At 50.4% G+C, this 12,020-nt stretch overlaps 1 protein-coding gene across 1 annotated transcript; it reads right to left on the bottom strand.

Moving 5' to 3' along the window:
- Nucleotides 1-1,104: 1,104 nt before the first annotated feature.
- LOC123783702 (T-cell surface glycoprotein CD1c-like) lies at nt 1,105-5,838 on the bottom strand. The gene is made up of 7 exons (XM_087855426.1): nt 5,757-5,838; nt 5,395-5,544; nt 4,661-4,927; nt 3,709-3,987; nt 3,217-3,495; nt 2,779-2,869; nt 1,105-2,634 (listed from the first exon to the last, which is right to left on the bottom strand). Exons 2-7 carry the CDS (start codon nt 5,453-5,455, stop codon nt 2,613-2,615), a joined length of 999 nt encoding a protein of 332 aa, XP_087711552.1. The 5' UTR covers nt 5,456-5,544; nt 5,757-5,838; the 3' UTR covers nt 1,105-2,612.
- Between the last annotated feature and the right edge of the window lie 6,182 nt (nt 5,839-12,020).

The raw sequence follows: 12,020 nt of genomic DNA, 5'->3' as shown, positions 1-12,020 counted from the left end.
ATTTTCTTTCTTTTTTTTTTAAAGATTTTATTTATTTATTTGACAGAGATAGAGACAGCCAGCGAGAGAGGGAACACAAGCAGGGGGAGTGGGAGAGGAAGAAGCAGGCTCCCAGTGGAGGAGCCTGATGCGGGGCTTGATCCAGGATCCTGCCCCGAGCTGAAGGCAGGCACTTAATAACTGCGCCACCCAGGCGCCCCTGGACATAATTTTCTGAATAAACCATTTCAGAATTCTGGAAAATGACCGAAGGCGTGCAACAGATTGAGAAGTACTTTGTTCAAAAGCTGCCTTAACCTCACAGCAAGAGCCACGGGGCGACCGAACACAAGGCTGGTCCCGCCCCACCCCTGGCGCCGGGACTCCAGAGGCTGAGGACCCGCAGTCTTGCTGTCACCAGAAGGGTAGACCCAGTTCGGAACTCCACAGAGAGGGCCTATGTCCAGGGACTTTGTAGGAAGCGACAGCAGCCGGTGGCCGAAATCAAAGGTCAATTCCACTTGGGGCAAAGACTAGAGCCACCAACGTGTCACAGACGTCAGGGAGATGAGCCATGGTGGACCTCGAGCTCTCGCGTACTCCCAGAGGTGTGGCAGATGGTGCGCATACTAAGCAGAGAGCACAGCGCCCCACAGTTACCTGCTCATCCTTGGCCAGACGTGAAGCTCTGCACAGACAAACCAGGAGGCAGGGCAGATTTGTAAGCTGCGTGAACGGTAAACGTGCGCGCCAATCCACACTCGTCCCCTCGACCAAAGGTGTAAGCCTTGCCCATTTAAGGTGTTGTGAAAACACAAATTTCAACCAAGTGAATTTGAAGATGTAATTGGCTTCATCGAATCATTCATGAACTGGGCAGCATCCCGTCTAGGAAGTAGAGGTGGGAGTGACTCGGAGGAAGGTGGGAAAGAGGAAGAAAGAGAAGAGGGGAGGGTGGGAGGGAAACAGGGAAAGAGATCTTCTTGCAGGGACCACTTTGCAGTGTAGACAAAGACCCAAGATTTACGTTGTAGACCTGGAACTAATATGTTTTATACCAGTTGTCTCCTCGGTAAAAAAACAAAGTGAGTAGGGCAAACTGCAGGGCAGGCAAAATCCGCAGAATTAGTCCAGGCAGGGGACGAAACAACAAAGCAACTTTATTCGAAGAGCCTCTAACTAGAAACAAAACAAATAACCATCAAGGAATGGATGAATAAAAAAAAAAGTGGTATATTCATACATGGACTCAATTGAGCATTAACAAGGAATGTGGAATGACTTAACAACCGTATGCTAGGTGGGAAAAAAATACCTAGATACAAAGAGTACATACAGATTATGTCCTTTTAATACAAATATAGAAAAGACAAATCTAAGCTTAATCATATCAGTAAGCACCCCGGTAGTTGCACGGATGCCCGGTTGGTGGTTTAGCTGCACGTGGGGACAGGGGAATCTGGGTAATGGGATCTGCTGTATCTTCATTGTGGTTTTGCTCACACAGGTGTATTCATTTGTCAAAATGAATGGAACTGCACACTTAAAACAGATGCGTTTTATTGTAACTAAATGATCTGTCTATAAAGTTGATTCCAAATTCCTAAAAAGAAACAAAATATTGTACCCAGTACAAAGGACATAGACAGACTGAAGAAGTAGACATCGCACCTCCAGGCCGGTGGGTACGGCCCTGACTATTTCCTCGCCCACCAGTTTACAAGTGTGTATGTCTGTCTTGTGTTCAGTGCTTGACAAGTATTACTTGAATTAGTGAATGAAACTTAAAGGAAACAAAGTCCAGACGGGTGTCTGAGACAGCGCCACCCTTTGGGGGGCTGTTTCCCATATACATGCCTTGCCTAGATCCCATCCTAATCCTGGGGACCAGCTCTCTCGTTCCTTTTTGTTAACCATTCAGCGACACGTCTGCCCCCCTGCCCCGCAGACGTGGCCTGCGCGCTGTTTCTCTCTTCGTGTTTAGAATAAGTTGGAGAGCGTCGGCTCATTGTATTTCTAAAGTAAGTATGGCGAGGAGCAAAGCTGCATTTTTCCTTCAGAATTAGGGAGGAAGTGAGGGAGTTAAAGGAATGCGGGATCTCCGGGCCAAGGAAGAAACACTGGAACAAGAAGGGAAACGTCAACCCTTCAAGTACTACAACCATGTCAGGGATGAGCACCGCGAAGAAAGCCTATCAACATGACGGTGAACCCAACGTGGATATGGTTTGTTTGGGTTTGACTTTCACTGAATTACACGCAGGAAACGCACCTTCGTCAGGACCATTGTCTCAACGGAGCTTGCACACTGGAAAGGGAAGAAAGACCCAAGGGACCGCGCAGGGTAGAGTGAGGTGCACGTGCAGCCGAGCTGAAGGGCTTCCCACCTACGGATTGGGGAACACCCCGCAGCAGGGGAATCAGAATGGGCTTCAAACGTGGAGGACTATTGAACAGACAGACATTACTAGGAAGGCATTCCATACAGACTTACAGAACTAAGCTAGTCTGTGCGAACAAGTGATTATAAAGCGGGAACAGGAGAAAAAAAAATAAATGGAGGGCAGAAAGAATGGTATCGTCACTCTGTGGTCCTAGCTCCTGGGCCACTGGGGAAGGCGTGGTGAGGCAGCTCATGGGATGTCCTCATAGGAGCTGTGGAAGAGAAATGGGAAATACTGGGTGCGTCGGAGGTGGCAAGTAAGGCTGAGAGGAGTGTCAGGAGACAGAAGCTAAGAGAGGTAAATTGGAGTGTGAGATAAGATACTGGGAAGAGAGGAAGAAACACAAAGAACCCACCAGCGCTTCTTAAACCACAATGCAAGGACTATCAGAAGAAGTAGGGGCACGGTCACGGCCAACAGGATCAAGTACACGGAAAGGTGGTGTCCTGTGGGTATTGGAGAGACATACTGATGTCATTTTCTACCCACCGCCAGTTCTACTCTGTCCACTGATGTCCCCCCATGTCAACATACGCATTGGGGATGAGTGCTATCTTCGACCAGCCTTGTCACTGTGTTCTCACACCTGCTCAGGGAAGGGCACCCCATCTCTCCCTAAGCCTCTTACATCTGAGCGCCCCTCGCGTTCCACCCCTACATTCTTGAAATCACTTGTACTCATTCCTTCCTGATATTGTGTTCACCTCATTCTGGCATCATGGAAACCTTCTCTTCCCTAACCTCTCTGCTCGAGAACCACCTTCTCACACCTACAGACGCCCATCTTACTCACCCCAGTAGAGAATGATGTCCTGGCCTCCTAGACTGCTGTGTCTCACTCGGCACGACAGGCCAGCCGCCTTCTTAGCCTCCACGTCCAGGGTCACTCGGAGATACCACGTGCCATCAGCATGGGGCAGGACGTCGCCTCGCTGGGTGCCCCGCTGCTCCTGCTCACCCCGCATCCACATCACCCCCACGGGCTTGGGGTAGAAGCCAGAGACGTGGCACACCAGCAGCAGACGGCCGGGACCGGGACTGGGGCCAGTGGACAGCCAGGCCTGTGGCCTCACTGCAGAAGGCATAAGAGGTATTCAGATGGGGACTCTCACACACAGCTCAGGGGTCTTTAACCACATCAGCATGCACGTATTACCTTGCTTTAGGAAACGTGTCCTCAGAAACCCTATCCCTCTTGAATTCCTCTTTGTCCCAACTTTGAAAGAGATGGTGGGACGGGGCAAGACATGTATGGAAGTATCTTAGAAGAAGGGGCTGTACGAACCTTGCCTCTCGTAATCCACCCTCGCTGCATCGAAGAGACCCAAGGCAAACCGGGGGCAGGTGCTTGTGAGGAGCCTGTGGACTGTTTCCTTGATGCCTTCGTATTGGTTCATGAGATCACACACACTCTGGGCTCTGCTGTCACCCTCTGGAGCTGGCACCCATGACATGTTTTGGAAACTCAGGAAATGTGACCCTTCATAAGCTGCCTGTAGGAAGCTTTCTGCAATGTCACTAGAATGTAGCTCACAGCCAGCTCTCACCTGTACTTCAAAAGGATCTAGGAAGAAGGAAGAAGGAGAAACAGATTTGTGGGGGGGGGGGGGGAATGAGAAAAACGATAGAAGAACTTTATTAAAAAGTGGAACAAGAAGACTTTATAGGGGTGTAGGAGTAAGCCAAAGATGTGTTTGATCAGGAATAAGGAAGAGAATTGATGGAATGGGGAAGAGGCTGTAAGGGATATGTGATATGTGCCAAGAACCAAGAATTTGACTTGAAGAAGTCAGGGAAATGATAGGTGAGCTGCAGGTTGGAGGGTGAGGGCAGGGGCCCAGGAACCCCTATGAAGGAACCGCAAATACAGCTCTCCAGGGCACATGACATGGGCCATAATGGTTGTTGGGTTGTGGACATAGACCTTGGAAGATACTGAATGGAGGAAGAGACCATAGTTTAACTGAGGGGGGACAGTTGTGTGTCTCCGTGTTTTACCATAGAAGGGAGACCACTGGGGAAAGATAGAAATGCACAAGAGAAAAAGAGTCAGAAGAAGCAAGGGTGTAGGAAATCTTGAGGAGTCAACATCTGGAATGACCCCCAAGAAGTTTATGCATGAAGATTTTTATGGTGGGACAGGAACCACAGGCAGTGGTCCAGAAGGGCATGAGGATGTTTCCCAGAAACAGAAGAACCTTCTGAGGGCTTCCCTTAATGTAGTGGACTGAACTTACATCCAAAGTGCAGTTGACTGGCATATTCTTGAGTCTCCCGAGTTAATCCAATGAAGTAGACCCGGAACAGCAATTCCAGATCTATCAGTTCCTCGTCGCTGAAGTTGCCCTTAGACCAGGTGTGCAGGAAAATGATGGTGCCAGACTCACTCTCCCAGCCATGAGTCTGCACGTCACCCAGCCAGCCTGAGCCCTGATGCTGTGTCCAGGATTGGTTGGCAAAGGATGAGATCTGGATGATGTGGAACAGGATGTGTTCCTGGGGGGCTGTAGGTAGTGGAGGGGTACAGGGTCAGGTAGTTTAAGGGAAACAGAGGTAAGCAGGAAGGAGGAGATGGAAAGTGAACCAGTTACAAGAGAGACGAGAGAAAGAGAGAAGGAGGGAGGAAGAGAGAGAGAGAGAGAGAGAGAAGGATGGAGGGAGAGAAAGAGAGAGAGGAAGAGAGAGAGGGAGGGAGAGAGAGAGGGAGAGAGAAAGAGGGAGAGAGAGGGACAGAGGGAGGGGAATTGAGAGAAGGAGGGAGGGAGAGAGACAAGTTATGACTAGGTTAATGATGGCATTTCCCTCATCTGGGGCCCCATACTCACCCCATCCTTTCAAAGAGTAAACCGTACCTAGAGACAGGAACCCTCAGGGCGTGAGCAGTCTGATGACCGGAGAATTGTGGTCTGTGTTGGGAAAGGAGCGAACACCCCACCCGGATCAGGGACTGGGCAGCCGGCAGAGCTCTTACCTTCGGCGCTGTCACCCCCCAGGAGAAGAGCACCCAGCAGGACAAGCTCCAGACACAGCATGTCACTTGCAGACGTTTCTCAGCAAATCTGCCCCTCAGTGTTTCTGTTCTGACTTCCTTCTTCCACCAACAAGCCGTGCTTTCCACCAACTGCTAATTGAAACAAAAGCCGGTTTGCTGCTCCCCCAACCTCCAGCCTCCTACTCGTGCTCTCATTTCCCCATGAGCTCCGACCAAGACTTTCCTCCTGCCTGGCTTCCAGCTGCTCTCCTTGTCCTCAGCCTCCCCTCTGCCTGATGCCCTCCTCGAAGTTGTGCGTGACACTGGATGGTCTCTGCACCTCCCAGGGACTCGAGTCTCACCTTTACAACAACAAATAGAAACCACACAGTGTCGCCAAGCCCTGCTTGTTCTAACATATCAGAGTTCCAGTTTCTCCACCAGCTCTGCTTCAGTGTCCCCTCCTGCCTCTTGTCTGGACACTCCATCCTCCTCTTCCCCTTTTCAGTATCTTCAAAACCCCCTCTTTCCCATCTCACCCCGTGTCCCTCCGCTGATCTCCTTCCCTGATCGTTGCTGGCTCCCCTCTAAATGGGAGAACGTGCGTGCGCAGGTCTGCTGCTGTCTCCCCAAGCACCTGTGTAAACCACAGCCAGGTCGCCACTGTCCTTAGAGATGAAAGTGTGGCCGCCCCAGAGTGTGCAGGACCACCAAAACTATAAAGCATAGGCCCTCCTCTTGAGTTTAATTTGCATATTCACTCACCAGAAAGTCCCTCAACACATGCTTGGTACCAAGTAGCTTAGTAGGCATGTGAAAATACAGAGATGGACAAGTGTATTTAAACCGAGACTTGAAATGCGTCGTGATACCCGCCGTTTCAGGGTCTAGCATCCCGGACACAAGAACAACATTCTCCAGGGGGGCGTTCCGACCACCTGGCCCCTGCGGTGATCCTTATTTGAAGTCTTGGGAGGGGGCTGCGCTTTTCAGCCTGAGGATGTGCTGGACAATGTGTCCAGCGAGGGACTGGGGGGGGGGATCGGAGGTGCGGCTTTTCCGGGAGACACCTGCAAGGGGAGGCTGTGAACGTTCTCACGGACGGCAAGGGCTGTGATCTGACGAAAACGCATTGTCCAAAAAGAGAGGCATGTGTTAATGTTTGAAGATATGTAGGTCGCCCGTTTGAGGAGTGTGATGGTTCTGACTGGTTAATGTGTGTGAATACGTGAGTGCCGATTTTTTAAAGACCCAAGCCATACGTCATCATAGCGCCCTTTAATAACTTCTAGAACTCTCTGAGCACAAGCCACACTTACTTAAATCCCATTTGCAGTCGTTTCTCTTTCATGTTTGTCCCAGTCAGCGAGCTCTTTCTACTACGGCCACAGACACGGGGCCGTTTCTACGGGCCACGAACTCCTCCAAGAACCACCATCCACGGTTTCCGCCCCACGCAGACCTTGCTCACGCCCCAGATCCCGCTGTGGCCTGACTTCTTGCCCACGGCCGCTCTGCTGTTAGGAAGCCGCAGCCCACACACGCTGTATGATTAACACATTCCCCGCAGGAAACACGCAGCCCCGCTGCTCCCTCACTGTGCGGTCAGGGCCGCCGCGGTCCGGGCAGTGCAATGTGTGCTGCGGCTGCCATAGGCCCGCTGCCCGCCGCTCAGCACCTGCCCTGGGGGAGCCTCTGCTCCGGATGGCAGCCCCGAGACAGAGGCCGCGTGCAGTGTGCTGGTGTCAGAGAGCAGTCCTCTAAGATTCTCAAGTTCACTTATGACTGCAGCCCAACCCAGCCACACTGGTTAGTATTCTAGAGCCTGTAGAACCAGGTAACTAGTATCCATTCCCCCTCCTGAGCTCAGAACCACATAAGGTCGAGAGAGAGCGCATAAGATTATCAGACAAATTGTCAGCTTGGCTTCTGCAGCTTCTAGAGAATTTCCCTTACGTGTGTAATCCAAGTAATTTGGCTGGCAGTGAACTCCCCATGAAGTGGTCTTAGTCTTATAAACTGATTACTTGTGTTCCCCCCCCCCCAAAATGCATAGATTGAAGCCCTAACCTCCCCCCCACCACAGTGTGGTTCTCTTTGCACGATGCGACCTCTCAGAAGTAATCACAGTTACACAAGATCCTAATGGGGGGTGGGGGGGTCTTACAAGAACAGACACCAGAGAATGGGCTCTCTCTCTCCCTCTCTCGCCGTCCCTGGGCACCGAGGAAAGGTCCCATGAGGAGACAGCAAGAGGACAGCTGTCTGCAAGCCAGGAAGAGAGGATTCACTGGAAATCAAAATGTCTGGACTTGGAGCCGCAAGAACTTAGAGAAGGTGACTGGGTGGGTCAGGCCGGGCTCACCCGCCAGAGTCTGCCCAGGACGGAGGAGACCAGGACAACCCTCTGGGCATGGGAAGAAGGCGCGGAGACCTGTTTTCACCCGGTTTCTCTCCTGGACTCCCATGTGTGATAATCCGTGTGGTGGCCACAGGAAAAGACACAGAGTGAGAAGGGAAGCAGGAGTATGTGGGGAAACTCGGCTCAGGGGAACGTGGAGAGCAGGTGCAGCTTAGCCCAGAAGAGGGCCGTGTCCAGCCAGTCACCCAGACAGAAGCTGGCGACCTGCGTTCCCCGGAGCCGTCACCTGCCTGCTCCCCGCGCCCTCGGCTGCGTGAACTGCCTCTTCCTCTCTGACCTCATTCGCATCTGCTGGAGGGCGACCTGACCCGGGGCAGCCGAGTCCCCTGCGGGCCCCGCAGCCCTCCCACCACCACATCTACTAGGCGCTCTGCCTCAGTGGCCACATAAGTGTAAACCTGGTCACATCAGGCTTGTGCTGAAACTATTTCAGTTACTTGCACGAGGAACAATCTAAACCCCTCCTGAGTGTTCAGGGGGGAGAGAAGGAGGTTAGAGCGCCTGCGGAAGCGCACAGTCCCAAAAGGATGATCTGAGACGGGCAGGGCCTTCTAGGATCAGAGCACAGCCAGAGGAGAGGGTCTGGGCTGTCTGGGGGCGCCCAGTGCTCTGCCTCAGGCCCCAGCCTTCCCCAGGCTCCCTCTGCCTGCCTCGGTGGGGCCCAGAAGTCCTCGTCCTTGGCCCTCCCCCAAGGTCACCTCCATGGGTGATGCTCGCCCCTCAGAAAGAGAGCTCTCCTCAGCTCCCCACCGTGAGCCCAGCTCACATGGTCTCACCCCTGCTCTGCCCTCCCCTCCCTGCCTAACCTCACCCTCCGCCCACTTCCCTGTTTGAGAAATTTCACTGCCTCCCACAACCACATGCCTTTTACCGGCCCTTTCATTTCCCCATGAACACGCCTTCAGGTCATTCTCCCCTTCCTGGCTCCCAGCACCAGCCCTGCCTCTGTTCTGTGTCTTCCTCCGGCCCCCCATCTGCAGCGCTGAGGGCAGGACAAACCCCACAGAGGCCCCTGCAGAATGCACTCCCCCCCCCCATCCGCAGCACAGAGGGCAGGACAAACCCCACAGGGACATGTGCAGAAGTCGCTGCTGCTGCTAGTCTGTTTCCCACCACGACACGTCTGATGGAGAGAACCCGATGGTCTCTAATCTGGCTTCAACTGTAACATTGTCGGACTTGGTCTGTGTTCGCGCTCATCTTTACTTACAGAGCCTTTTCTTTCTCTCTTTCTGGGGTCTCATTTCTCACTTTTCTATCTCGTGTCCACATTGTTCTCTATTTACCCTTCCCCTGAGCTCCGAGCACCTCCCCTCTTTCATCACCTCTCCTGCCTGGCTCCCCATCCATTCATTCAAAGACCTAGCATCACGTTGGCTAAGATCTGAGAACCAAGGCACTGCCTTATCACCTGACCCTTAGATTTCTGTGTGTCGTTATGTAGAAACAGTACATTTTTTTGTTTGTTTGTTTGTTTTTTGCCAGACAGAAGCCAGATATTTTTGTAAGAGCGAGGCTTGCAGTATCAATTTTTACAGTCCCACCCCCCATGCAAAGCAAAGACTGACTTTATATCATAGGATTTAGAGTCAAAATTTAAAAATGGCCACTTGTTTGCATCAATGACCATCTTCTTATTGACATCACTTCATTTTTCATTTAAAAAAACCCTTAATCCTTTGACACTTACAAGGAATTAAGTACATTGAACTGGGATTCTAATATCATTCTGCTTATGGTATTAATTTTACTAAAATATTGTGCCAAACTAGGGCTAAGGATATCATTTTAAAGGATATTTTTGAAAGTACCCATTTGACTTTTATTTTATTAAAAATTCAAATTAGCACTATCTTTAAAAAGATAGCATATCTCTCTCATGAAAAGACTGGAAGGGGGTGTGGCATTCTGTTGCATGGGGACTTGGTGGCTAGCTTCCTCTTTTGTTTCGGCGGGTGGGGGGGGGTTTGAATGTTTTGTTTTGCTTTGTTTTGTCCTGTTATGGTCTCTACCACACTTGGTCCTCATTCTGAAGGTCACCCTGTATTCTGAGGTGGTTGCCACCATCCAGCCAGAGAACATGAGAAAGGAGGAGGCTGGGCACACCCACTTGCCCCTGGTTCCATTCCACGTCACTGAAGTTTAAATTCACAGGTCAGACCGCAGACACACACCCACACCAGCTCACAGGGGGCCTAAGGAGGCAGCTTCGATTCTGCCTAGCTAATAAATGGGGCTTGATTTATTCTAGAGGAAGCGAAAAATAGATTCTGGAGACAACCACTGGTCTCTGCCACGGAGCCCCATTTGACAAGTCATCTGCCCACTTACGCACGTGGGTATATGGTTGGCGAGCAATTTCGCTTGGATAAGGTGATTGGTAATAACATTGCTCGAAGCCCAACGACCATGGGTGGTTTTCTAGGGACACTTCATACCCAAATTAGGGCTCATACCTATTCCTGCCTGAGGTCTCATCTGGCATTCTCGCTGAAGTAGTATTGGTCGTGCGCTGGGAACGGAAGGAGTCATAATTAGGCCACCAAGTGCCTCTGTCTTAGAGTAGCACCAAAATTTGACCTCAAGAAGAATCTCGGTACTCCCCTTGGATGCCGTCAGCTTCCTGGGAGCAAATCTGGGATTCAAGTGACAGTCTTGGAGTAGACCTCCAAAAGCCGTGAGAAATGTCCAGTGACCAATCCCACCGACAGCTCAACTGTAGCCAATCCCTGGCTACTGTTCTGCATGTAACAGATAATATAAAATTGTGGTCGGTGAGATGTATGTTAGAGTTTGTGGTCTAAATGTCACTGCTGCTCAAAAATCATGAGATCAGTTTGACACAGACAATATGCTCATTCCTACAGAGAGTGTCAAATCAACCCTTGAGCTTGCCAGAACGTGGGAGAGAGGCATGGCCGGCCCAGATCCTGTTGTGTTGTATAGACTTACTTTCTTATTTTTCATGTAGGCTGATATAATCACCTTACTTTATTTAAGAGACTGAAGCAGGCCTAGGAAACTCGTGAAACTGATGGAACAAACTTTCCCGAGAACGTTGTTCACAGCACCATATAGTTTCTTCCGTCTAAGAACTGATGGGAGAAATTTTTTTGTGGCCTGAGGACCAGGAAGAGCTGTACTTTTTCCGAATGACTTACCCGTCTGTATCTTTCTAGGCCCTGCTAGACCCTGTCTCAGTCACCTCAGAGCCTTCTCGTAATTTACAACCTACGTACGGCCAGGCTTTAGGGCATCATGACGCCTTTTAAAACTTACCCCATTCTCGGCTTCATCTTCCTTTACCAGCCATATATTTTCTTGGATTCTATTCCCGTATTATTATTGATACACTTTTAATCTTACATGCATGATTTTGTAAGTAATGTCAATGACTAGCCAACAAGTTACTGTGAACTGAAGCATGGGTTCCCAAGCCACTTGATTCCAGGGGGCTTCCAATGTTTTAGGAACAAGAACACGGAAGCTTTGTTTTTATCTCCACTGCCACCCGGAGGCAAAATATAGAAATCTAACCCAATCTGTAGCCTTCGGTGATTACAAAAACCCTGACATTTTCAACCAGAGCGTTTTGATGTCGCACATACTTTGATTCTGTGCTTAGAAATGGAAATATTTTATACAATATTATATATTTTTATGTTTCTTTGCCCTCGTGTTTTATCCATGGTGCAATCCATTATCCCAATTCAGTCTCCACTCTATAGAACCTGATTTTTTTTTAAAGATTTTATTTATTTATTTGACAGAGAGAGACAGCCAGCGAGAGAGGGAACACAAGCAGGGGGAGTGAGAGAGGAAGAAGCAGGCTCCCAGCAGAGGAGCCTGATGTGGGGCTCGATCCCAGAACGCCGGGATCACGCCCTGAGCCGAAGGCAGACGCCTAACGACCGAGCCACCCAGGCACCCCATATGGAACCTAATTTAAAAACGTTGTCCAATGTTAGTTTTGCTCCTTTGTGTTTTGTCTGTAGAATCTGACGTGCGGAAGGTTGAACTAATCATTCTCCTCCGTCTGTGGGCCCTGGTCGTCCCTTGGGCTGAACAGCCTTCCCCTGTAAACTTCCAGGTGTTCGTCCCCATTCCCTGCTGCTCCCCACATTCTCCTGTTGATGTGCTGTCCTTCTGTTTCCACGTGTTCTTAGAAGGTGTGGTGCTTGGATGTACAACTTCGGTTTCCACC

This window comes from Ursus americanus, chromosome 2 (genome assembly GCF_024610735.1).
Source record: "Ursus americanus isolate L20-20 chromosome 2, mUrsAme1.1.p, whole genome shotgun sequence".
In the NCBI taxonomy this organism is placed as follows: domain Eukaryota; kingdom Metazoa; phylum Chordata; class Mammalia; order Carnivora; family Ursidae; genus Ursus; species Ursus americanus.
The sequence above is the reverse complement of the archived record's forward strand: the minus strand, read 5'-3'. Positions and strand labels throughout refer to the sequence as shown.